Source organism: Littorina saxatilis, linkage group LG2 (assembly GCF_037325665.1).
Source record: "Littorina saxatilis isolate snail1 linkage group LG2, US_GU_Lsax_2.0, whole genome shotgun sequence".
Classification (NCBI taxonomy): domain Eukaryota; kingdom Metazoa; phylum Mollusca; class Gastropoda; order Littorinimorpha; family Littorinidae; genus Littorina; species Littorina saxatilis.
Genome location: NC_090246.1, coordinates 26,255,167 through 26,280,451, shown reverse-complemented (window position 1 = coordinate 26,280,451; position 25,285 = coordinate 26,255,167). Strand labels below are relative to the sequence as shown.

Here is a 25,285-nt window from a genome sequence, read left to right as displayed (position 1 = left end):
TTTCTGATTGATCTGTTCAGACAGATAATTGTTCTTTTCTCAGTAGAGATATCGCCACGTTTTTCAAGCACTAACTGCTCAAGTGTGATCATATTCTGTGTTATTGAACTAAAGTTGAAACGAGTAAAAGGCAACAAAAATAGTGAAAAAGAGATGCATCTGGTATTTTGCATACATCACAATTCATTCCATGCTGCATCCACAGACAGACCCATTCATGAATGTTTAGTTGACAGCCATTACATTAACAAACTGCAAGAGAATACAGCAGCTAAGAAATGCTGACGTTTCTGTCATAATAGTGTTCCTTTTGAATGAACATGAAACAAACTGAAAGAAAAAAACCTAACATTGTAATTACATGTCGCTTCATGATGCACAGGACTGGAACAAATGAAGTTAAAATATAAGATGAAAATTAAAGGGAGTGAACAGGGGAAGTATGAGATCTCATGAATAGTAGGCAACATCGTTAGCAGAGGAAAAGGAAATTATTGCTATCTGAGGTAAATGTAAAAAAAAAACTTAGTTTTTGTAGAATTGGTTCATCCCTTGCAAAACACTCCTCCTCTTTCATCCTATGGGGTGCACTGATGGTGCTCCTGTGGCTCTCAGGTCATTTTTTTCTCTCACAAAACTGCATCTCCTGGACATTATACATCGGATATAATTATATGTATAATTATAGGCAATAGATGCCGTGGAACGCAGATCAGCGTGCCCTGACAATAGAAGGGAGATAACTTGGCCTATGGGCAGGGGATGCTTTGAAGTATAGATCATCCAATGGTGTGTTATTGTGCTTTGAAAGAAATTTCAGGTAGTTTTCACTCAGTCCCCACATTCATTCGACTGCATGTGATGAGTCGCAGGGTAGCCTGATCATTTTTCAACATTTTCTTTAATCAGACAGTAAGCATTCAGGTAGTTGTACACAACAAATTCATTATTTCTGTCAATTGAACATAAAGTTCATGGCTGAAACATTCTTAGCCAGAAAAAGAAAGAAAAGTAGTTTTAGACAATGCCTTTGAAATGTTTTTTTTTTTAAATACAAATTTAAAACAGTAGCAACAAGAATACTAATTGAATGTTATAGTTGCACTTCGTACAGAGGATTCCAAGCACACAAATTACATGACAGCAGGGACCTATATTTAGATCTATGATGATAGTCAACATCATCACAGTTTAAAGTAATTGAAGAATCAGTAAACTACATCACAAGAATATAAACCCATTCCCAAACATCCTGCCTCATTAATTTCACTGACCTTTTCTGGCAATTAAAGGTATGATTCACAATGCATAAACTCTTTAAAATATTCAGGAAACAGATTATTAGTACCTTTTATCCTTGAATTTCATACTAGCTGTTACGAAGAATTAAGTTGTGTGTGCCGAAATTTGTGGAGGGGGGGGGGGGGGGGGGGGGGGGGGTGTTAATGATAATAAGCAATATCGGTATAATCAGATTTGTAGTGCAATCAGTTGCTGTAGCCAGTCAGCTGCAGGTACCTTCCCTCTCATTTTCCATAAATCACGACAGAGCGAATGCTGAAACAAGAATAACAGAGTGAAAATTTACTACTCATTACTTCTACAGCTACTCAGAAACAAGTGACAGACTTATTTTTTCAAAGCAAAGACACAAACACAATAAAATCTCAATACACATGCACACTCATTTAGAAGTGAAAATAAATAAAAACTCATGGTCACCCAAATCAAAATAAGACAAGCACATGCTTTTATTTTCAAGAACCGTTTTATAACAGTGTTCTTTTCAAAAGTTGGCACAAAAATTTAGTATGTATATGTATTATAATGCAAAGCTCATTTTACAGAAAGCGTTACTGCAACCTAGGTTTCTCTGAAGGCTTTATAGATTGTTGCAGACTGATAACAATATACTTTCACATACACAATTCAGCTAGCTTAGTCACAGAACAATGCAACACTGGTACAATGTTTGCCTATACGCTGATATATACAAGCCATGTACTCATGAAGTGTACCACTGAACAAAGGCAGACAATGAGAACTACTACTGAGCTGAAAAGTCTAAGATGAGTACTCTTATTCTCCCTTCTTACAGGTTTACAAGCATGGTACACATTTACTGACTAGAAGCTTTGCAGAGCTATCCAAGGGAAGCAACTCATAGCTGGAACATTTGCACCCACCTCTTGCCGGTGTGCATGTACTCAAAGGCTTGGTTGATCTCTTCCAGAGATACGTCAAAGCTCACAAACTTGTCCACTTCCAGCTGACCTTTCATGTAGCTTTCCACAAGCTTGGGGACACTGTCTCTACTCTTCCAACCTGAAATGAAATCAATCAAACTTTTTGGGGAAAAGCCCTGTCCTGGGAGTACATCGTTAACCATCCAAGTACATCATCAACTAAGTACTTTGTTCACTTCTAAATCCAGCTAGCTTTCATAAGCTTCCCTCTCTTAACAATCGAAACAAATGAAGTCAGTGATCAATGTTCCTGCTGTCATTAAATGTTACTTGACTTGTATAGTATTATTCACTGTAGGCAAGACGATTCACTGATTTGGCCAAGATTTCTCTAACTGTAACTCAAACCAACATTTTTCACCCACACATGCTGTGGATCTACAAAGGGCTGTTCCATTTGCTTTCTGTGCTAACCACTCTTATTTGTTTTCAAGCAACCAGTTGTACAAACATACCTCCAAAAGCAGATCCTCGCCAGACACGGCCAGTAACGAGCTGGAATGGTCGTGTGGAAATCTCCTGGCCAGCGGCTGCAACTCCAATGATGGTCGACTCGCCCCACCCCTTGTGACAGGCCTCCAGAGCTGCTCGCTGCAACAAAGCAACAGGAAAATGGATAAAACAACTGTTCTACATAAATGCTAACCATAAGTGTCGTGAGCTGCTTGATACAATTAAAAAAACACCCACATAATTAAAACTTTCGATGGTTGACAAACTATTCAGAATTTCTTGTCTTTGCACGATACATGAAGAAGTGACCTTGAACATAAACCCAAGGTCCTCTTGACCAAACACAATCTCATGGCACAGTTTTAGTACTTTCTATAACACCTTGACTTACCAGGTATATTATGGTAACATCATGGGTGAAACCTAAACAAAATAAATTGACTGAAAATTCTGAGGCAGGGGTCCAGGGGCCACCTAGGCACTGGCGGGGTACAGGGGCAGCGCCCTGTTGGGGGGTCCAGGGGGGCAAAGCCCCCCAGCTGAAAACAAATTTTGACGTTTTATAGGTGAATGTATGCATGCCTCTCCTGGGCTCTAAAAAAAAAAAAATAAATGTGACACTTTAATGCCTGTCAAAAACCTAAGAGACTTAAAAAAACATAAAATCTTGGATTTTTATTTTTAGTCCATTCTCACTAGCACTAGAGGTCCATTCCAACTTATTCTGCTTAAAAGAGTGTCAGAAAGCTAAAGATAGACTGTGCTGAAGCAACAGGGGTGTGCAAATTTAAAAATAAACAACTCACCCACGGGTTAGTAGAATCTCATTTCCAGCTCACCCGGAAAAAAAATAGGTAACCCACTCCAACTTCACATTATCCTCCTCACGTTGATGCTTAATCAGGCATCGCCGATGAGCAACGCTGCCATCATGAGAGTTGAGAGTTCCTTTATGATAAGTTGTACAACCCGTAACAAACTCGGACTTGGAAAGTTTTTGCAACACTTGCACGTCATGATTCCTGTGCTCTCATCACACTGTAGCCATGGGAACTCATCACACCAACTAGAAAGAAACGTCCTCTTACGTTTGTGACTATCGTACTCTTTGTCCGTCGCTTGTTTAGTCTTTATCTCAACACTTTTGCTTTCGGCTTTTGAAGTAGAAAACCCGAACGTAAACAACGCCATGGTTGTTTTTCAGTGGCCCGAAAAAAATTAGGGAGCGCTTTCTCATTGGTCAAAATGTAAAACTAAACTAAGGGATGTAACTCACATAGTTGAAGCAGACGACATTTTCGAACACGATCAATACTTCAGAAAAAGCACCTTAGAAACAGTACTTACTGTTTGGGCTTCGGTTTGGGCTTTGTTTTCATTATGAAAAACAAGGGGAAATGTATTTTGGCCATTCATTTTAGTAAGGAGTTGGCATTTGAAGCTCTATCTTGAGTTTTGTTTGTGAAATTTTTAGCTAACCCACGGGAATGCTACTCAAAGACCTCAGCTAACCCGGCCAATTTTTAACTCCCCCCGGGTCACGGGTTAGTGGATTTGCACACCCCTGAGCAAGCAGAGAAATGAGTAATAAGTAACAGCAGATCCTATCAAGTCAATGAGCCACAAAAACAATGCCCTTGTACAAAACAACAATTTCACCAAACAAGTCACTCGATCATGCGCTTATAACACATAACGATACACGCTCAAAGACAAACAGAAAAAGACAAAACTGATAACACATGAAAAACAGCAGCCATACACTCTTCAAAAAAAGTTAAGGATCGGTTGAAAAAACGGATCTAATTATAAAAAATTGCCAAAAAATTAAACATCGACATAATAATTAAAAGATTAATGTGTTTGAATTAACAAATGAACAATGAGTCTTGACCTAGAATTTTGTTTGGCAGGCAGAGTTATTTCCCTTTGTGGGACTTCTCAAAAGCTTCTGCATTTTGGAAGAAAAAGGGTGTTTTTTATAGCCCCATGAAATTTGCGGAACGCATGCCAGGGCAAAAGGTTGTGATGCACGTGCTACAACAGGGTCCTGGCTATGAACATCGCTCACCAGCTTGTGTTTAAAGGTTGACACGCTGACACAATTATGCACAGTAGCAACATGCCCCCACAAAGAAAACTGAGCGATTTGGATAGAGGAAGGGCAATAGGATGGCTACAAGACGGTGTTGCTGCCAGGCAAGTGGCCCAGAGGCTTGCAGTGGCTCCCTCTGTCATCATCAGACTAAAAGAGAGATTCCACGCAACTGGAAGAGTGTAGGAGCGACAACGTTCTGGTCGGCCCAGAGTCACCACACAAAGAGAGGATCGCTTCATTCAGAGGCAGGCCATGCAACAAAGAATGGCTACGGCAAACAACATTAGGCAACACCTATAAGCTACCACCAACACTGTTGTTAGTGGTCAGACGATCCGAAACCGCTTACCCAACTTTGGCTTGCGTGCAAGGCGTCCAGTCCGAGGAACAACCCTGACTGCTAATCACCGAGCAGCTCGCCAAGCTTCATCCAGCAGGCCAGGGTCAACAGGATGGTGTGGCCAGCCAACAGCCCGGACCTGAACCCCACAGAGCACATGTGGGACGAGCTTTGTTGTCGGGTACAGCAACATCACCCTCCTCCTGCGAATCTGGCAACGTCAGCAGTGGGCTCAGGTGTTGTTTACAGATGAGTCCCGCTTTTGCTTGGAACCTGCTGATGGTCGCATCCGAGTGTGGAGGCGTCGCGGAGAGCGCTTCGCAGAAGGCGCTGTTCTGGAACGACAGCGTTTTGGCGGAGGCTCTGTGATGGTCTGGGGAGGGATCAGCACACGTCTAAGGACACCTCTGTACCATGTAGTGGGCAACTTGACCGGTGTCCGCTACCAGAATGAGATCCTGCAACCCCTGGTCGTTCCAGCCCTCCCAGCGATCGGCCCTCGTGCGATTCTTCAGAATGACAATGCACCTCCCCATCGCTCTGCAGCTGTAAACACCTTCATCCAGCAGGCCAGGGTCAACAGGATGCTGTGGCCAGCCAACAGCCCGGACCTGAACCCCACAGAGCACATGTAGGACAAGCTTTGTCGTCGGGTACAGCAACATCACCCTCCTCCTGCCAATCTGGGTCAACTGCTGCAATGGCTCCAGCAGGAGTGGAATGAAGTTCCCAGAGCATTCATATGCAACCTGATCCACTCCATGCGCCAACGATGTGTTGAATGCCTGGCACACAACGGAGGGCACACGCGTTTTTGACACTGATTCACATTGTTGTGAATTCCATTTTCGAGGGTTGTCACGTTTGACACACTCTAGCTAAATTATCGCTGCCGCATTCGATCTTTGCTTTGTTTGTCATTACTCCTTGGTTGTTCAATTATATCATTTTAAAAAAATGAAAGAATTCGGTCTTGTCTGTTTTGTGTGGCGTGCTTGTAAAAAAGTGATCCTTAAGGTAGCATCATCGGTCGGATTTGTTCAAAAAACACTTTTTTGGGGTTTAGCTAAGAAAATAGATTGGTTTAAAAGTAAATTCAATGTAGTTTATCACACTGTTTCAATTGTTCGATTCCATCCAGTGGTTTTGAAGCTATGGTCCATTAACTTAGGTAGGGTACCTAACAAAAAGCAAGATTTTTGACTTTGAAAATGGCGAAAATAACACAAAACTGTTCTCCTTTATAACCACTATTCAAAGCGAACGATAACTACTTCCTTGCACAACACGGTCACAGCACGTTACCTCCCTTCGTCCGCAAGGCAAAATGGCGCACTTCGCCAGCATGTTGACTTTGAGTGCTTAGTTTGGCTATTTTTTTGCGGATTCTGCTATTATTTCGTTGTCATCATGCCTGCTGATAAAAAAAGAGACAAAGGCAGGTCTGTGAAGCGCAAGTTTCGTGGCAACCAGTTTGTACAGGCTAAGAAAAGACTGTTTGAAACTCGCGAGAAGCCTAGTGATGAGGATGTAGAGGGTTTGACATCGAGTGATGATGACAGTCTATCAGCAGAAAAAGAAAGTGCCACGCCCACTTGTCGATCTGAAGATCAAAAGTGAAGAGAACCTCTCTGATTCAGATAGCACAGATGATGAGAGTGATGAAAATGACTTTGTGCTTGACTTAGAATCTCCTCAGTACAGGGCACAGAGTTGTTGACATTGGATTGTTAGCCCAGAACCTGTCATCCAAGCTGAAATGTGGATTTTGCCTGTGTAGTGTCCAGCTGCTGAACAAGTGTCTCAGGGGGTATACCCAGAACGCGAACGAGTCGCTGAACAGTACCATTTGGAAATATTGCCCCAAAACAAAGAACCAGGGTCCAAGAACTGTGAAAACTGCCCTTGTCATTGCTGTCAGTGTCTTTAATGATGGTGCTACATGCTTTGGTGCCATGCTGGAGGCGATGGACATCCGCCCTGGTGTGTTTGCTGCAGCTTTCTTTAAACGGCAGGATACGGCGCGTATTTCAAATGCCCAGAGACAGGCCAAATCAGCTTCTTTGGAGGAGAGGAGGGATAGAAGGCAGAAGAGACTGACCCACAATGATAACTGTGCTGCTAGGGAGGGCCAGCCATACCTTGCAGGGGGCCATTAGTGATATCAACAAGTTGAAAGGTAGAAAAAACCTTGATTTTCTTATGTAAACTTTAGCAAAAATCGCCACTTTTGCACGTTTGTCACGTAATATCTGAAGAAGTATTCAAGCGACAGCTCAGACATTTTGCATGCTTGTTTTGAATGTCATCAGCTATATCGTGTACCCCTGAATTGTCTGTAAGACACTTAGTTTTTGGGGAGTACATTTTCTCACTTGATTTTTTTAATAAAATAATTATCAAAAATCGAGTCGCTATAATTCAAGATCAGTTAAGATGACAATCAAATCCTAGGTACATGACATAGACACTTGTTATAATTATCCATGCAAAATATGAGCCCTGTACATGGCATAGTATTGAGTTTAGAGTGTGACAACTAACACCCCGATTTCCTATTTCTCGACATATTGATTTTCATAAAATATGCAATAAATACAAACTTATGGAAATAATTTATTTTTTATTTTTTATCAAACTACAACCCTTTTGACATATCCATACCAAATAGATAGCAAGTATTACAATTACTTTGGTATGTATGGTTATGAACAACATGGAACCCAATTCCGACTGATGATACCGCCTTAACTTTTTTTGAAGAGTGTATATCACATACAACATGAACACCTGAAGTTAATGTCTTGTTTATTTGATGACTAACCTGAAAACTACACCAAAGATACGCATTGAAGTTGAACCGAAGATCCAAAGATACGGAGCACGGCCCATTGAAAGAAAGAATGAAATAGTCGACGTAAACATAGACTTTATCACAAAGTCGGTACAGCTTTCTTGTGGTGTTTGCTTCTTGCGCGTGCATATTCTTCTCGATAATTCCATAATCTCTCACTTTGGAAATTGGAGCAGACGCGGCACACAAATGTCACGGTGTATCAAGATTCTGAAGCCACTTCCGAAAACACTCTACGGCTTACGCGCACTTGTTCGGTTGGTCAGCACCGATCAACTCTGTTGAAGCGTTTATACTTAAAACGGGTATCTTCTATGCTTTAATCATTTCATCACTTCATTGGCCCGTCAAAACACGGAAAAAAGCGGCTTCCTTTGGAAATAGAGCCTTTTATTCGCTGTCAGAGAAATGAAGCGACCCGAAAGTCAGACTCCTGCGAAGTTAACAACAACAAGACGCGGGCTGTATTCTTACACAAAAGAGTACTTCCGTTCAAACCGAAAGCTGACACCGAATCGCGTCAGCAGTTCAAACGAGTTTCGCAAACATCGCTGCAAGGAAACCGATTTCAAAATAATTTTTTGGGGTCACAATTTCGGACTGACGGAATTTCCGTCACAACATTTTCTACAATTGACGGAAATCCGTCAATTGACGGGCTAGTTTCACCCATGTAACATGAATTACAACTCAAATAAAGTGAATCACAGCTCTATGACCACAGACCATATATAGAAGCAAATGTTTACTTCTTTCAAATCCCATATGGATCATCAAGCAGAACGAACAGACAATATAACTATCCGAAAACACTTCAACAAAGCAGAAGAACTGAATGAGAACACAAAAAGACCAATACTTACCATGCACTGAACGCTTCCAATGCACTCAAAAGTATAGTCACAGCCACCATCTGTCTTCTCTACCACAACCTCCTGGATTGGACGATCAAAATCCTTCGGGTTGATGAACTCAGTGGCCCCAAACTGTTTTGCTGGGAATGAACAGACAAAAATGAGCAAAGATCAGTACACTGACAAGTACAATGAAAGCTGTTTCGACATATAGCTGAATTCACAATGTAGCAGAATGCGATTCAGTGGAATTCCCCTGTATTTCCATTTTCCTACCTTTCTTTTCTCCAAGAAATGGCGTTCTCTGCCCCGCCTCATTCAAAAACACAAACACTTTCACTCTTTTTCTCTCGCTAAGAAAAGCACCCAAACACAACAACAAATTAATCTAAAAAAGGAATACAATGTATAAAGACAGCACAGGCTCACCAGTTTCAAACTTGTCTGTGTTGATGTCAATGCCAATGATGCGAGAAGCCCCTGCAACCTTGCAGCCCATGATGACAGCCAGACCCACAGCGCCCAGACCCCACACGCCACATGTTGACCCCTTCTCAACCTAACACAACACATAGCACAGTACATGTAGTCAGAAATGTTTGCTCCCCCACATGCCACAGGTTGACCCCATCTCAACCTAACACAGTATAATTATGTACTCAGAAATGTTAACTTCACCTATTTAAAGAAACCCCTTGCCTTTACACTCAAGTTGACTTTTAACATGACTTCCAAGAAATATTTCAAGTTGAATTGCCATTATCCGATGTACACATGCATGTGTCCAATAATATATTTGTTGCCATGATATTGAACCAGCAACAACAAAAAACATATGAAGAATTTCATTAAAAAAAACACCAAACAAACAAAAATCAAAAAGTGTGTTCAGTTTTTGGAGAGAAAAAAATGTAGTTTTTAACAAGTTTTTATAACCTTGGGCTATTTGTATTTACTATCTACTGTAGCTGAAATAACTTTCTGGGTTTTTGTCAAGCGTTGAATAAACCTGAAGAGTAAAACCAACAACACCAAATAAAGGCAACTGTAAGGCTTCTTTTTAAGCCTACTGTCTATATGATACTTACCGAGACAGTACTATTCTTGCACATTATCTATTATAGGCCGAAAAAATTGGACAAAACGCTGAGTGGGTACAATTATCTCCCATAACCATGCGCCACCGTGGATCCCAAGCACTGTCCGAGTGCTTCCCCCTTACAGGATGTAGGTGGCGCGTCCTCTTTCTTTATGAGCTGCAGACCCTCAAAAAGCCCATAACATATCAAGAGGGGAGGCGGGAGGGAAACTCTAATAGTACTGTCTCGGTAAGTATCATATAGACAGTAGGCTTAAAAAGAAGCCTTACAGTCAATATAACACTTACCTCGACAGTACTATTCTTGCACAGAATACCAGAGTGGTGTGAGGGTGATATGTAGAGTATTAAACTCCTTAATCAAAATCACTTAAATCCAAGGATTAAGATACCCAGGCAATTTTCGAACAGTACTACCGTAAAAGAAAATATACCCAAGAAACATATCTTAGACTGACGTGACCATGCTGGCAACCACTGCTGTGTGGTGAACTCAATGTCAAAGTCCAGGCCACTCAAAGCTTGAATACCACTGAGTCTACGGCAAGTGGCTAAAGCGATGAGGAACAATTAGTCTTAAAAATCAGCAACTTGATACTGATGCCTGCCAGGGGTTCAAACTCATTGCTACGCAGGAGTTTGAGGACCAGAAAGACATCCCCCTTGGGAAATGAAACCCGAGGTTTAGACACCGCTGCATTGCTAATACCCGAAAGGACATTAGCGATGAGGGAGGACCTGATCAAGTGTTCAGATCTGCGACCAGTAGCGGCCGCAATCGTGGAAGCGATGGCAGATCTGTATCCAAGAAGAGTCTTAGAAGAAAGACTCTTCTTTTGATACACTTCCACCAGGAAGTTGGCCAAGTCCTGTGTTGAGGGATAAAGCGGCTTTATCCCCTTGGACAAGGCGAAGGTGGCCCAAGCTCTCCAGCGTAAGTCGTAGAGCTGATTAGTTGATCGCCTCTTAGCGTTCAAGGAAAACTCTACTGAACTCTTGTGCAATCCTAGTGCAAGCAGTTTGGAGCGCACAAGAGCCATGCGGTCAAGCACAGACTCTCTGGACGTGGATGAGGGAGGCATGATCGAGGCTGGAGCAGACCTCCCCCGTCCAGATCCAGAGGTAGAGGGTCTACGTGGGTGAGACCGCGAAGATCTGGAAACCACGGAGCTGTTGGCCAGTAAGGCGCGACCAAAATCAGTCTTGGTCGTTCCTGCAGATATTTTGCCAGCACCCTCGGAATCAGAGATGTCGGGGGATAGGCGTAAGCATCGAGGAGCCTCCACAAGAGAGTGAATGCGTCCAAGTGGAACGCATTCATGTCTCGAAAGGGGCTGACGTACCTGGGAAGCCGAGCGCTGAATCGAGTTGCGAACCGATCGATCAGAGGACGGTCCCACCTTGCCCACAGACGCTGTAGAACGTTGTGAGCGATGGTCCATTCTGTGGAGAGAACCTGATCGCCCCGACTGAGAATGTCGGCCAGGGCGTTCAGTTTCCCCGGAACGAACTGGACTGACATCCGGACCTGATTGGTCTGGCACCAGAGCAGAATCTCCTCCGCCAACAGGGAGAGGGACCGAGAATTGGTGCCCCCCTGGTGGCGAAGGTAAGCTAAGCATGTGGTGTTGTTGTCCCCGTTGAAAATCAGAGGGGCCAAGGACAGGCCGAATGGGAGGGCCCGAAACTCGAACACTGTGCCCTCCCAAACGAACCGGAGCAGATGTCGGTACCCCGGGGCCACCAGGATGTGGAAGTAAGCATCCTGGAGGTCCCAGACATGGCCCAATCGTTTGGCCGGATGGCCAACCGGACCGACGAAGGGGTTTCCATCTTGAACTTGCACCTGTGAAGGTACAAGTTCAAGGTGGAGAGGTCCAACACCGGCCTGAACCGGCCGTCCTTTTTGGGGACGGCGAACAGGCGGGAGCAGAACCCCGGAGAAGGCTGAGAAAGGGGGTAGACCGCCTTCTTCTCGACCAACGAGTTCACCTCGTCCTGAAGAGCCTGCCATCTGGCAGGGTCTCGAGGAGGGGGGAACGTCCAGGTTAGAGCGGACAATGGAGGTTGTGACGACAGCGGTAGAGAAAACCCCGACCACACCACCCTCAAGAAAAACTGGTTGGAGACCAGTCTGCCCCACATGCCGCGGGCCCGAAAAAGGGAACCGACGGACGAAAGAGGGGCAACTTGAGGGGGCGTCAACGTAGGGCCGGGACTCACTGAAAATTCTGCTGGCGGGCAGGCGCAGGCTTGCGACCACCCCCCCTGGTGGTGCTGCTTCCCCTTACCTGTCTGAGCACCCTTCGTCTTGCTTGGGAACGCAACAGGCGCCTAAGAGGAGGAAGAAGGAGGCAGTGAAACTGGCTTCTTCTTCTTCTTCTGAGGCTGGGAGCTGGAGGTGACTGTAGCACTTCTCTTACTCCCCGCCGCCGTCGCCGAAGCAGCGAGGCCAACCATCAGAGAATCAGTGTTCCTCTGGCGTGTGGACTCCACCACAGAACGAACAGTGTCCGGATGAAAGAGGGAAGAAGGCTGAGGAAACGTGTTCCTCAGACTCTTCCTCATATCCGGAGGCACTATAGAAGTAGGCAGAAAATGATCACGGAACAGGGCCAATAAAGTGGACCCGTGTTCCAATGGCCAATTCTGCCGCAGACGTCACGCACGATCGCACGGCATGCAAAGCCCGATCCACTCGAACCGTGTCAAGGACCCGAGTGAAATCGGACTCTGCCCGATCGGGAGGGTCCAACAGTGTGGACAGCGTGCTCATCCATGTCAAGGCCTGTGATTGGGCCTCGACTGTGGAAGAAACGGTGGCCTCAAGATTGTGGAACGAAGCAGAGCTCAGTTCCACCTTCTTGACCGAAGGCACCTCCCCAACGAACACATCACCGTCAGCCCCACCCTAAACACTCGAAGTCTGGAAAGGGAGAGTTCGAGAGTCAAAGGGAAAAGGGAGGGACGAAACAGATTGGACACGAGGAAACAGTGGAGGTGCGCCTCCCGAAGGAAAGCATGGCACTGAACCCGCGTCCTCCCGAGGAACATAGGTCGCGTTAGCACGTGAATCTGTACTCCTCAGGCGATGTGCTGCCGCTTCCACCGTGGCACTAAGACTAGGGTGGAACGCGAATTGCCGGCGGACGGATCGTTCATAAAACGAGCCGTCGGCAGACGCGGCGTGAGCCTCCCGCGCCCGGGCCGAAGCGGACTCAAAGGACGAGAGGGCGTCTCAGGGAAGGACGTCCTGAAACTGTTCAAACGTCCTTCTAGTTGTGCGAGGACGAGCCTCCTGCCTCTCGTCCTCAGACCCCGGGTCCAGGTCCCGTGTGTCAACACTAGACGACAGACGCTTAAGAGAGGCATCCGTGACGTCAAGACGCCGCGTGATGTCTGTCATGTACTGTTGGAAAGTACGAAGCATAGCTTCGGAAGTTCCATCAGAAACCGGCAAGGGTAGAGGATCAGTGTTAACCTCAGGGCGACCCTGATCCTCCTCCCTATCGTCCTCCGACTCACTCTCCTCTTCACTTCCCGACAACTCCTCAAAAGCAGGAGTGTAGGGAGCTTGAGGGGGAAGAGCCGAAAGCGATGAAGCAGGCTGTGAAGAAACGCCCACAGAAGCAAGAGGCCGCGAAGACCCCTGCCCCAAAGACGAAACGTCTCCAGCAGCCGAAGGGGGAGAAAAACAACAACCCTGCGACTGTTGGGTCAGCCCAGCCAACGAACCCCCGCCATTTATAGACTGAACAGGAACCCATCGGGTCTGATCAGAAAAGAAATGGTCCGGTCCGGTCGGGGGTGCCGATCCGGTCCGGTAGGGTGGTCCGGTGTTCCGGTCCGGTGCCGGACCATCCGGAGGTCCCGTTCGGCACCGAACCATCGTACCCACAGAAGTGTTCGGGTGGTTAGGTCCGGACGTGGACATACCGTACCATCCGGACCCGTGGTCCGGTATGGTCCGGTTCGGTGCCAGACCATCCAGACCAACAGAGGTGGTCGGGTGGTCCGGCACCGGGCCATCCGGACCCGTAGGTCCGGACCCGTAGGTCCGGTACCATCCGGAGGTCCTGTTCGGCACCGAACCATCCGTACGCACAGAAGTGTTCGGGTGGCTCGGTCCGGGCGTGGACGTACCGTACCATCCGGACCCGTAGGTCCGGTTCGGTGCCAGACCATCCGGACCAACAGAGGTGGTCGGGTGGTCCGGACCGGTCCGGTAGGGTGGTCCGGTCCGGTCCCGTACCATCCGGAGGTCCCGTTCGGCACCGAACCATCCGTACCCACAGAAGTGTTCGGGTGGTTCGGTCCGGACGTGGACACACCGCACCATCCGGACCCGTAAGTCCGGTGGTCCGGTGCCAGACCATCCGGACCAACAGAGGTGGTCGGGTGGTCCGGTCCGGACCGGACCACCGGTCCAGTACCGGACCATCCAGACCCGTAGGTCCGGTCCGGTCCCGTACCATCCAGAGGTCCCGTTCGGCACCGAACCACCCGTACCCACAGAAGTGTTCGGGTGGCTCGGTCCGGACGTGGACATACCGTACCATCCGGACCCGTAGGTCCGGTTCGGTGCCAGACCATCCGGACCAACAGAGGTGGTCGGGTGGTCCGGACCGATCCGATAGGGTGGTCCGATGTTCCGGTCCTGTGGTCCGGTCCCGTACCATCCGGAGGTCCCGTACGGCACCGAACCATCCGTACCCACAGAAGTGTTCGGGTGGTTCGGTCCGGACGTGGACCTACCGTACCATCCGGACCCGTAGGTCCGGTGGTCCGGTATGGTCCGGTTCGGTGACAGACCATCCGGACCAACAGAGGTGGTCGGGTGGTCCGGTTCGGACCGGACCACTGGTCCGGTACCGGACCATCCGAACCCGTAGGTTCGGTCCGGTCCCGTAGGGTCCGGTGTGTTCCGGTTCGGTGCCAGACCACCCAGACCAACAGAGGTGGTCGGGTGGTCCGGTCCCGACCGAACCACTGGTCCCGTACCGTACCATCCGGACCCGTAGGTCCGGGGGTCCGGCAAGGGCCAGAGGTACTGTCCCGCACCGGACCCTAAGGTCCGGTACGGTCCCGTACGGTCCCGTACCATGGGTCCCGTCCGGACCAAACCCGGAGGTCAAGTCCAGTCGGGACCCGTGGGTCCGGTTCGATCCCGACCCGTAAGCCTGGAACGTTCCGGACCCTTGGTCCGGACCATCCGTCACCCGAACACCAGACGCTAAGGAATGGCGTGGGGTCAAGACGGTCCGGTCGGAGGTGTCGGTCTGAGCAACAGAAACAATGTTCCCGTCTCCCTGACCATTCGACAGAAGTACCACGTTCTGTCGAACACCTCCACGTCCAGTAACTAGTCGGCCGGAGCGTCTTAACAAGAGGGACAGCCACCAGTCACACGGACGTCAGAGGGAACCGTAGTAGCAGTGGTCGTAGGCACGAAGCCTGAAACCCCTGCCCCCACAGGACCGCCCTGAACGGGGTCAATTCGCATCCCAACCCCAGCGGGGAGGGAATTCAGCGACCCCGTCATCTCCTCCGATCTCCCCCCCCAAGAGGCCGAAACTACTGTCGAAACAGCAGCAGACGACCCAGCGAGGGAGTTCAGAGGAGGACCCGTGTCCCTCCTGGCTTCCACAGCGGTGGAAACCGAGGAGGGCACAGGAGAGGCACCGGAAAAGGAAGATTTTAATGCCAACTGCACCCGGTGTTCCCAGGCGGTCACCCATCCAAGTACTAACCGGGCCCGACGTTGCTTAACTTCGGTGGTCGGACGAGAACCGGTGTTTTCAACGTGGTATGGCCGTTGGCTGTCAAAACCTGAGTCTCTCCAGTAGCCCCTAGATCGGATTCACCAACCCCCAAAGAGGGTTGGGAATCGACCTGCCCCCGGATTCGAGCCAGGGAGAAGGAAACCTTCCCCCCAGGCTTGAAACCGGGAGGAGCTGAAGCCTGAGACTGAGGGCCGGACAACGGCGTCGAAGGGGGGGAAGCCTGTTCCACTGAAGGAGAAGGAGAAAGAAGCTTTTTCTTTCCCCTCGACCTTCCCCGAACCTTCGACGGCGCAGCCCCGCCCGAAGTCCCAGGCTCAAGCCCAGCCTGTTTGAGCAAGCTCGCATTGAGCTTGCTCAAACAGGCTTTCTCCGCCCTCCCTCGCCGCAAACGCAAAGCGTTTGGGGAGGGAGAGTCGGAGCGCCGAAAGATCCCCTTCTCCGTGCGTAAAACATAACGCTGGGCGCCCGGAGAAGGGTTGCCCCCGGCAGACTCTGGTTCCGTAGAACCAGAGCCCAAAACAGGACGAGACATCCTACCTCGCCCTGTACGTACCCTTAAGACCGAGAATTAACAAAATTCAAAGAAAATTTAGGTCAATACTCAAGTGAATGCGGCGAAACGAGAAGCAGACGACCGGTCACCACGAAGTAGGACGGGAGGCACGCCGAGTCCGCCACACAAAAACGGAGGCACAAGTTGAAGGAAACACAACGTAGCCTCAAGCCAGAAGTGGAATAACACACAATAATCCAACAGGTGATAGTCCACACAGAAAAGAAGCCTCTTAGTCCAAAATAATCCGGGAGCGTAGCAGAAACACAGCCGGTCTGACACGCGCGAAAAAAGAAAGAGGACGCGCCACCTACATCCTGTAAGGGGGAAGCACTCGGACAGTGCTTGGGATCCACGGTGGCGCATGGTTATGGGAGATAATTGTACCCACTCAGCGTTTTGTCCAATTTTTTCGGCCTATAATAGATAATGTGCAAGAATAGTACTGTCGAGGTAAGTGTTATATTGACAACTAACCTTTGCCGTGTTGAGGGCGGCCCCATAGCCTGTAGAAATGCCACAGCCAAGGAGACAGACACGGTCCAGCCGAGCCTTGGCATCAATCTACAAACACATGCGAACAGACATTTAAACATTGACTTTGAGTATGTATTACTTTCTTCAGGTTCAGTTTCAAAGAATTTAGAAATAAATAGACAGTGGTGTCTGTCTCGCCCAAAAAGTACATTGACAAGATACTTTGAAGTGAAGGGCAACTTCTACTGTCCACTGTCCAATTCATTAACCAAAGTAATGAAAGGACACCTGCCGCGTTGGGACATTACGGCCAGTCCCCAGAATGTTCATACACGACTGTAACACACCCATTCCTCTCTCCTCTCCCTTAATTATCCCCCTGAACCACCCCTTTACAATAACGATAGAACAAAAAGAATAACCCAACCAATGTTGTAAGTCAGACTAACTATTTCCCTTCCAAACAATAAGACCCAGGAATGAAAAAAAACTTGAACATGTATAAAGTTTGTTGGCATAAATCTTGAAAGTATTACGATCAAACTCATGCATTGCTTCATAACATGTCAAGGCACTGGCATTTTCCTTTTAAAAAGTGATCATTTCTCTAAAGAAACAGACATCCATGCAATTAAAGCAACTGACCTTGGCCACAGAAATCTCAGCACACACAGTGTATTCACTGAAAGTGCTGGTGCCCATGAAGTGGAAGAGTTCTTTCCCTTTGCACCTGAACCGCTTGGTGCCATCGGGCATCACTCCTTTTCCTTGAGTTGCCCTGTCGAGTAATCACATATCGTCCTTGTCCGATTAAAACCTCGTAACTCGATTTTTTGCGAAATCGACTTTTTTACATCAAAATAATCAGCGATTTTTTCTCGATTTTTTGGTTATTCTGCTGAAAGCCTGAGTTCGTTGGAAGTCAGTAAAATATGGGTGCAAAAATACCTCGTATATCAATTCGTCAAAACCGCGAACCAAAATAACACGTAACTTGAGTTACGAGGGTTTTTTTGGTCGCGTGTTTTTCAGTTTGGGCCGATGAAAACCTCGTATGTCGACTTACGAGTTTTCTCATATCAAAAGACGGCGGCAACTGAACCATTTCCGCGAGATACGAGGTTGCGGTAAGATGTCCCTGCACTTTGAGATTAGGTAAAATTCATTTTACACGTCATCAATAACGCTAGAAATACCCAAATTAACGTAAGCACTTCGTACTGAAATGACATATCACTACAATGGTTACTGCTGAAATGTTTTTTTTGTTGTAATATTAATTTTTCTCTTACTGTGTATGGAATTCGAACAGCAAAGAAGGAGTCATTACTTTAGTTTTCTGACAAATCTACTTTATAATTATCTTTAATTCTGATTCTTTTTTATATTATATGTTTGAATATGTGTATCGGTCAATCTGTCACGTACTGAGGTTCTGTTCTAGTGTGTGAATACAGTCCGTCATGGCTGGCAGTGGATCCTTCACACCTGAAAGCCAACTCTCTTCGATGGAAGATCTTCGGTGGGTGTGCCGTGTGTGCTTGACTGAAAGTTCTACACCATGGGATTTGGAAACTGAACTTATCACAGGAGACAGCACAGTTCTTATCGACTCAGATGGCATTTCATGGGTTTACTGTGTTCACTGCCATGGACAGTTTCATGTGGAATGTATTGACCCAACAACTGTAAAGCACGGCGAGAATTTTATCTGTTCGACTTGTTCGCATTAGGAGTCATGTTTCCTGTGTCTGGTGCAAAATCCGCAGGGCTGAGTAGGGGTCAGTTGATGGTCCAACTTTCGCTTGGGAATAAGTCATTGTTTTCCCGGAACACTGAAAGTAGTAAAACAAACCCAAAACGCCCTTCAAACCACGGAGAGCCCAGTCAACAGCCACGGACGTCCACAGACCATGTCTTGTTATGCGAGGAGACACTCTCGGATGAAGATGGAGCTACTCCACCACACCAAGCAGATGATCTTGAGCCCAGCGTTATGCCTAAGACTGCTGACGCTACCAGTCTCTCTGAAACTGCTGAAGCCAGCTGCACCGCCGTGATTGATACTGGTGGTGATGACATTCACTGTCAGATTGTTGGCGGCAATGTTCACTGCGAGCCATACGTCTCACACACTGATTTTGAGGATGTCTCAGATCAACAACCGTTATACGCTGCACAGTCAGTTAGTCAAGATGAGACTGATAATATGCCCATACTTGAGGATTCACTTGCAGCAGAGTTGCTGTGTCGTCTGTTGGCTGAAGAGGACGACATGACACAGTTTGGTCTGTCACCTATGCTTGAAGATACTGCTGCCGTTGAAAGCCCAGTCCCAGGTCCATCAGGCACCGGTAATTGTACTCCACTGAGTGTCTACCCAGATGCCATCGATGATATTGAGAATGATAGTGACTCTTCATACAAGCCATCGTCTGACGAGTCGGACTCGGACAGCTCAACAGAACACTCTGAAGACAACGAGTCAGAGGCTTCAACGATATGTCCAGCTAATGTTAGCCCGGAACCCGCTTGTGAACGCAACCGTTCTAAACGTCCAAGGAACAAAACTTCGAAGAGGGAAAGTTGGGAGGCTGTGAAAAAAAAGAAACTAAGAATGGAAGGGAAAGCCTACACTGGGTCGAAAACCAATGTAGTGACAAGAAAGAACCAGGCAGAGGAGAAACGCTGCCGTGAGCAAGGACCACCTTGTACTTCATCTTTCTGTCTCAAATCAAAATACAGACATTGCCAGGAAATCCTACAAGAGGATAGAACAGCTCTCTTTCAGCAGTTCTGGTCAAACATGGACTGGGGGCAAAGGAAGACGTATGTGTCATCTTTGGTTGATTTTGTACCAACAAAACAGCAAGGGAAACCAGGAACGAGACGAAGAGGCACACTCACATACCACCTACGTATTCGAGGAGACAAAATTCAAGTTTGCAAAGCCATGTTCCAAAATACACTGGACATCGGAGAGTGGTCAGTGCGAAACTGGGTAACAACATCTCACGAAGTGCATGGAATGCTCAAGAGCCCTTCAACAAGGACACAGCACCCCAATACTGCTGCAGCCAAAGAAGACAAGGTTCAAACAGCGAGGAACTTTCTTGAATCCTTGGCCAAACTGCCTTCACATTATTGCCGGAAGCAGTCACATAAGATGTATCTTGAAACTGTGATTGAGTCAAGAACCAAACTGAACGCACTGTTTCAGCAGTATTGTGATGACAACGGAAAACAGCGCGTGTCAAGACAAGTGCTGATCAGGGAAATGAAAGATATGAACATCGCAATTCACAAACCAAAAAAAGATGAATGCAACGTGTGCTGTGCATACAAGTACGGAAACATCCCAGAGCATGAGTACCAGGTGCACATTCAACGTAAAGATGAAGCTCGCAAAGAGAAAACAATGGACAAGAGGATTGCTGAAGAGAATGGTGATGTACAAGTTCTCACCATGGATCTGCAGGTCGTCCTGTTGGCTCCACGTATCTATGCAAATGCCAACTACTTCAAGACCAAACTGTGCTGCCACAACTTCACTTTGTACAATATGAGTGACAAAGAGGTTGCATGCTACTTTTGGAATGAGTCTGAGGGAGAAGTCAAAAGCAACAACTTCACATCTTGCATTGTGGACTACCTTGAGTCCACAGTTGATGAGACAACCAACACAATCATAATCTACAGTGACGGTTGTGGGTACCAAAACCGCAATGTGACCTTGGGAAACGCACTTCTTCACTTCGCAGTTCGCCAGGGAAAGGTCGTCATCCAAAAGTTTCTTGAGAAAGGTCATACCTGGATGGAGGTCGACTCTGTCCACTCAGCTATCGAAAACAAACTGAGGAGAAGGCAGATATTTTGGCCAGCCGAATACGTTGAAGTCATCACGTCTGCAAGAGAAAGTCAACCTTACAAAGTTGTCCAGGTGGACCACACATTCTTCAAGGACTTTTCTGATCTCAGATACTACCAAAGCATTCGGCCAGGGACAGCGTCTGGGGATCCACAAGTGGTTGATATCCGCTGCCTCAAGTACCTGCCTGACGGTACCGTTCACTACAAGCTCCACTATTCTGATGAGTGGCAGCCTTTGCCACAAAGAAGAAGGAGGACACATGGTGATCCCGGTGTCATCAACCAGCTCTACAGAGCACGGCTGCCAATCAAAGACACAAAGTGGCAGCACCTTCAGCAACTCAAGGAGGTTCTTCCAGCTGACTACCACCACTATTACGACGGCCTACCTCATGGTCGCTAAACTCTTCAAGCACATGAGTTGTGGTACTGCATTACCACTAGGTGTTCAAGAAACGTTCGATGTCTGTTTGCACTAAGATATCTGATGATTTCAATAATTATCCTGTTTAAGAAAATGGCTTTTATTTTGACTTTTACACATTTATGCAAACAAAAAAGTTATTAATTTATCAGCTTCAGTTCACACTTAGTTTTTGTTGATTAAGAACAACGATTACCAGAAGATTGTAAGGATCCTTTAACTCAAGAACGAATATAAATTGGTTCGTATCATCAAGACACAATCAACGGTTATGAGGAAAGAACAAATTTGTTTGTACTACGTTCTGGGGCCATTGTTTTCCATGTTATGTATGTGAACTTTTAACATTCTTTATGATATGGCTACATTACAAAACCTTGTAAGTCTTAAAAAATGGTCGTGTTTTAAAACGAAAAACTCGTATCTTGCAATTTTGTTGAATAATGTGCGTTTTACATGCTTGAAATTCTATTTGATTATATACAGAACTTTGTTTGTGTTTCTAAATCATGTGGAAAAAAAATTGGATTTTTTTTATTAAAAGTTATTTTTTTATGACGTTTTTTGTGTTTTTCTCGAAACGCTAAAAATCGAGTTACGAGGTTTCAATCGGACAAGGACGATATTAAGCTTGGATACATCCGTGCAATATCCCTTCCATGTACATGTACAAGCATGAATTCTAAGACAAATGAACTATACCCTAAACGAAAAAAAACTGATCCTGTTCTCCAATTTGAAACCATGCATCCCTCCCCCATGCACTCCCAAATTACATGCACAAAAACACAACAATAGCAGGTTACTCAATGCAGTCACCTTTCAAAGGAAATAATCCGGATACATTTCAGTTGGAAGATAGTAGTGGTTTTTTTATTATATATTTTTAATGGAAAATTTTAAATATAATAAAATAAGAACAAAACCAAAAAATCTCCAGCACAATCAGAACAATGCTGACTTGAAGAATTGGACTGGTGTATATTTCTCCTTAAAAAACCAAAAACAATCTGATACCTGATTTTCTGGCACAAGTTGGTCTTCGGATTCTTGCAGAACTTGCAGTCGTAACATTGGGGTGTGTAAAGCGGAATGACATGGTCGCCTAAAAATCAAAAACAAGAAAAGCAACTGCTTTATTAACTCCCCTTCGTCATGTCCAATTACAGTGGAACTCCCCCCCCCCCCCCCCCCCCTGACAAATAGAAGACTCCCTCCCTTTTAAGACCCCCACCCCATCCCAAAAGAAGGCTCCCTCCCTTTTATGACCCACACACAAACACCTATATTTCTGTTGAAATGATGTCCTTTTTTGTTGAACTATCAACGATACTTCCTTGCCTTTAAAAAACCTTACTAGCAGTACAATCTTCTCAGTTTTCAATGTTGAATCTTTTTTTTAAATCTCCTTCCACATAAAAAAGAAAACAAAACAGACGCTTCAACCGACCCCTACCTTTCTTCACAGATGTGACCCCCTCTCCCACACTTTCCACCACACCAGCTCCTTCGTGACCCAGCACCACAGGAAATGCCCCCTCAGGGTCATGACCATCAAGGGTGTAGGCGTCAGTATGGCAGACACCAGTTGCAAGAATCTGAAAACAAAGTGCAACTTTCAGTACACAGAACCCCCCCTACACAACAAAGTGGTCACCAAAAAAATGTTTTAAATTTTCTCTTAATTGCTGAGTTTCACCAAGTTTTTAACTCATTCAGCATTTTACACAAAGCTAATTCAAGCGCCTGGGGTTGTTGGTGATGTTCATATGCCATTCTGATAATCATCAGTCCACGCTATCGCTCAGGTCTCTCTGAAAGGATGAATAATTACTACGTGCATTAAAGGGAAAATCTATCAAAACAAGAATACAGAGTTATCTCCCATATGTTTTTCGCTAATGTTTCTGATAACAGACGAAAGACGAACGTGATTGTAGAATGGCCTACTTCGACAGTGATCTCCGTTCTGTTCTTCACAGTTATGATAAAGACATCGTTGTAAGGTCAAAACAAGTCGAAATTTTGAGACTGCTGTGGGAAGGAGACCGTGATATTGTTACATAACTCCCAACTGGTTACGGAAAAAGTCGTCCGCTCCATAGCCATTTTGTTATGATCACGTGACAAAGTTGATTGTCACGTGACACTTTTGCCATATTTAGAGTTGTTTGCACAGTAAATACATCCGCAAAAGATAGCTCGCTTGAAAGTGTCTTACATAACAATTCCTTTCTAAATTTAAAAATTCCACAACACCATGAAAAATCATTATTGACGATCGCGAATCTGCTTATAATTTATATCAATAACACATTACGAAAAAAGCTCTAAATATGTAAAAAATTCGATTTCCTCTCCAGAGAAGGAAAAGAAAGGCATCCTGTCAGGGATAAATGAGACCCGAAGGGAAGTAACTCATTTTGACCCGAGTTCAGGAAGGTTCATATGCTACAATGTGTCCCCTGTCTTTTCTGGGAGTAGGTTGGAAAAAGGGGTTATATCATTTTGTTGACTAATGTATTATGTCTGAACATACACCAGGCAGCTAAATATAATACATACATGCTGCTTCAAAGAATGATTTTATTCTACAGTGTGCGAGTGTGTGTGTGTGTGTTTATGTGTGTACACTGAGCAGTCATGCAGTAAATATAATGTGACAGTCACTTCTTAGAGCAAGAATACATTATGCACAGTGTTTTTACCTTGATGCGCACTTCCCCGGCTTTGGGAGGATCAACTTCAATGGTCTCAATGGTCAGGGGCTTCTTCGCCTCCCAGGCCACTGCGGCCTTGCAAGTGATTACCTGAAATCAAAGCATTATTGCAACCAGTCTTAGTATTCACCTTTAATAATTTTGTTGATTGCTGCTCCATCAATACATTAATGTTACAGATTTTGCGAGGATGCATGCATTCTGTCTATACTTTTGAGGCCGTTGATTCTTTTGGTCAACTTTAATGCGGGAACCTTGCTTTTGTGAATTTGATTTTGGGGGGGTGTCTGTGTTGTAGGTTCCACTGTACAGACACTACCTTATGCAAAACCAATGTCTGTTTGCTGAATGTGGTAGGGGAATGGATGGCCTATCCAGTCATATAACTGGTTTTACCATAAAAGGTCTCGGCACAAAGCTCTGCACTTTGACTCAAAGTTTGAGTTAAACGTATAGATCTGCCTATTTCGTTCTCAGCACAAACTTTGACAAAGTCTGCAGTTAAACGTATCTGCCTATTTTTTTATGACGCATGACTCGTAAGAACACTTTGTTTTTGAATAAGTCCGAGACCGTACAGCTTGACCGCTGACCGCTGTGCAAATACCTGTACCTCAGCAAATGCTGTGCTTAGTCACGCAAACATGGCATAAGACCGGCAGATTGGCACAGACGACAGAGAAGTCTTCTACACTGAAAAAAAGCTTCGACAGAACAAAACACAAAGAAATTGGTACAGCTCGTGCTCTGACCATCCAAACAACGCATGTTGAAACCAGAACAAAACATGCTGAGCATAAGTTACGCTTAAAAGTTTGCAAGAGACTCTCACTTTTCCCTGAGTGTCAGCCATGATGAAAGGAGTATAGAGGTTACTTGAGTGCCGTGTGCAAGCAAAGTTGACAAAATGGGGTCAAGGCTACACCGATAGCATTCATTTATCAGCGCTAATCATGAATAAATAGACGGGGATTCCATACTCAGTGTGAGGGATCACTTGTGCGGAAGCGGAACGTTATCTACTTTAGTAAGGTTAGTGTCAGTAGACCATATTAGTACAAATCAGCCGGAAGTGTTCTACTTTTACTTTCGCTTTCCAAGGTCGACATGCTTGCCAAACTATGAGGCTGATGTAAGAGTTTGAACGTGCATTGGAGTTTACATGTCGGGATAATTTTCATGAAAGCACGGGCACAAAATAAACAAAATAAGCCCCACTGTTTTGTAACGGAATCAAGACTGAACTGTCAGTGGTTGCACTACGTACAGTGTGCCGTCTGTTCAGTGAACCAGGGCCGGACCAAATGAGTTGTAAGGGGGGGTTTCTCCTTTTTTGGGGGGGCAAATCAGCGAATTTATTAAAAACAAATTTTTTTTTTAAAAACCCACTCAAAGCAAGGTACATGCTTTTTCCAGGGGTGGGGTTCCGGAACCCCTGGAACCCCCCCCCCCCCCCCCCCCCCCCCCCCTGGGTCCGGCCCTGGTGAACCGATTTCATCTTTCGCCTGTGTACA

The 25,285-nt window shown here is 45.9% G+C and overlaps 2 protein-coding genes and 1 non-coding gene across 3 annotated transcripts in view; 1 reads left to right on the top strand and 2 right to left on the bottom strand.

Moving 5' to 3' along the window:
• The window catches only part of LOC138958621 (tubulin alpha-1 chain-like), a 98,733-nt gene that overhangs the window by 61,756 nt on the left and 11,692 nt on the right, over positions 1–25,285 (top strand). The gene's annotated exons all lie outside the window — the stretch shown is intronic.
• Positions 883–24,666, bottom strand: LOC138958602 (alcohol dehydrogenase class-3-like). Its single transcript, XM_070329803.1, has 11 exons — positions 24,604–24,666; positions 23,760–23,861; positions 22,508–22,649; positions 22,069–22,156; positions 17,403–17,535; positions 16,758–16,844; positions 9,275–9,404; positions 8,855–8,985; positions 2,702–2,837; positions 2,187–2,325; positions 883–1,557 (listed from the first exon to the last, which is right to left on the bottom strand). Exons 1-11 carry the CDS (start codon positions 24,622–24,624, stop codon positions 1,527–1,529), a joined length of 1,140 nt encoding a protein of 379 aa, XP_070185904.1. The 5' UTR covers positions 24,625–24,666; the 3' UTR covers positions 883–1,526.
• Positions 15,646–15,764, bottom strand: LOC138960545 (5S ribosomal RNA). Its single transcript, XR_011454021.1, has one exon. It is a non-coding gene; the product is annotated as a 5S ribosomal RNA (ribosomal RNA).

What these genes read in the sequence shown, in the direction of transcription:
- LOC138958602 (XM_070329803.1), bottom strand. Translation starts at nt 24,624, where the DNA reads ATGGCTGACACTCAGGGAAAA. An exon ending in CACAGACAAGTTTGAAACTG is followed by an intron (nt 8,986 to 9,274) that starts GTGAGCCTGTGC and finishes GTTCATTCCCAG; the next exon opens with CAAAACAGTTTGGGGCCACT. An exon ending in TTGGAAGCGTTCAGTGCATG is followed by an intron (nt 2,838 to 8,854) that starts GTAAGTATTGGT and finishes GCTTTGTTGCAG; the next exon opens with CGAGCAGCTCTGGAGGCCTG.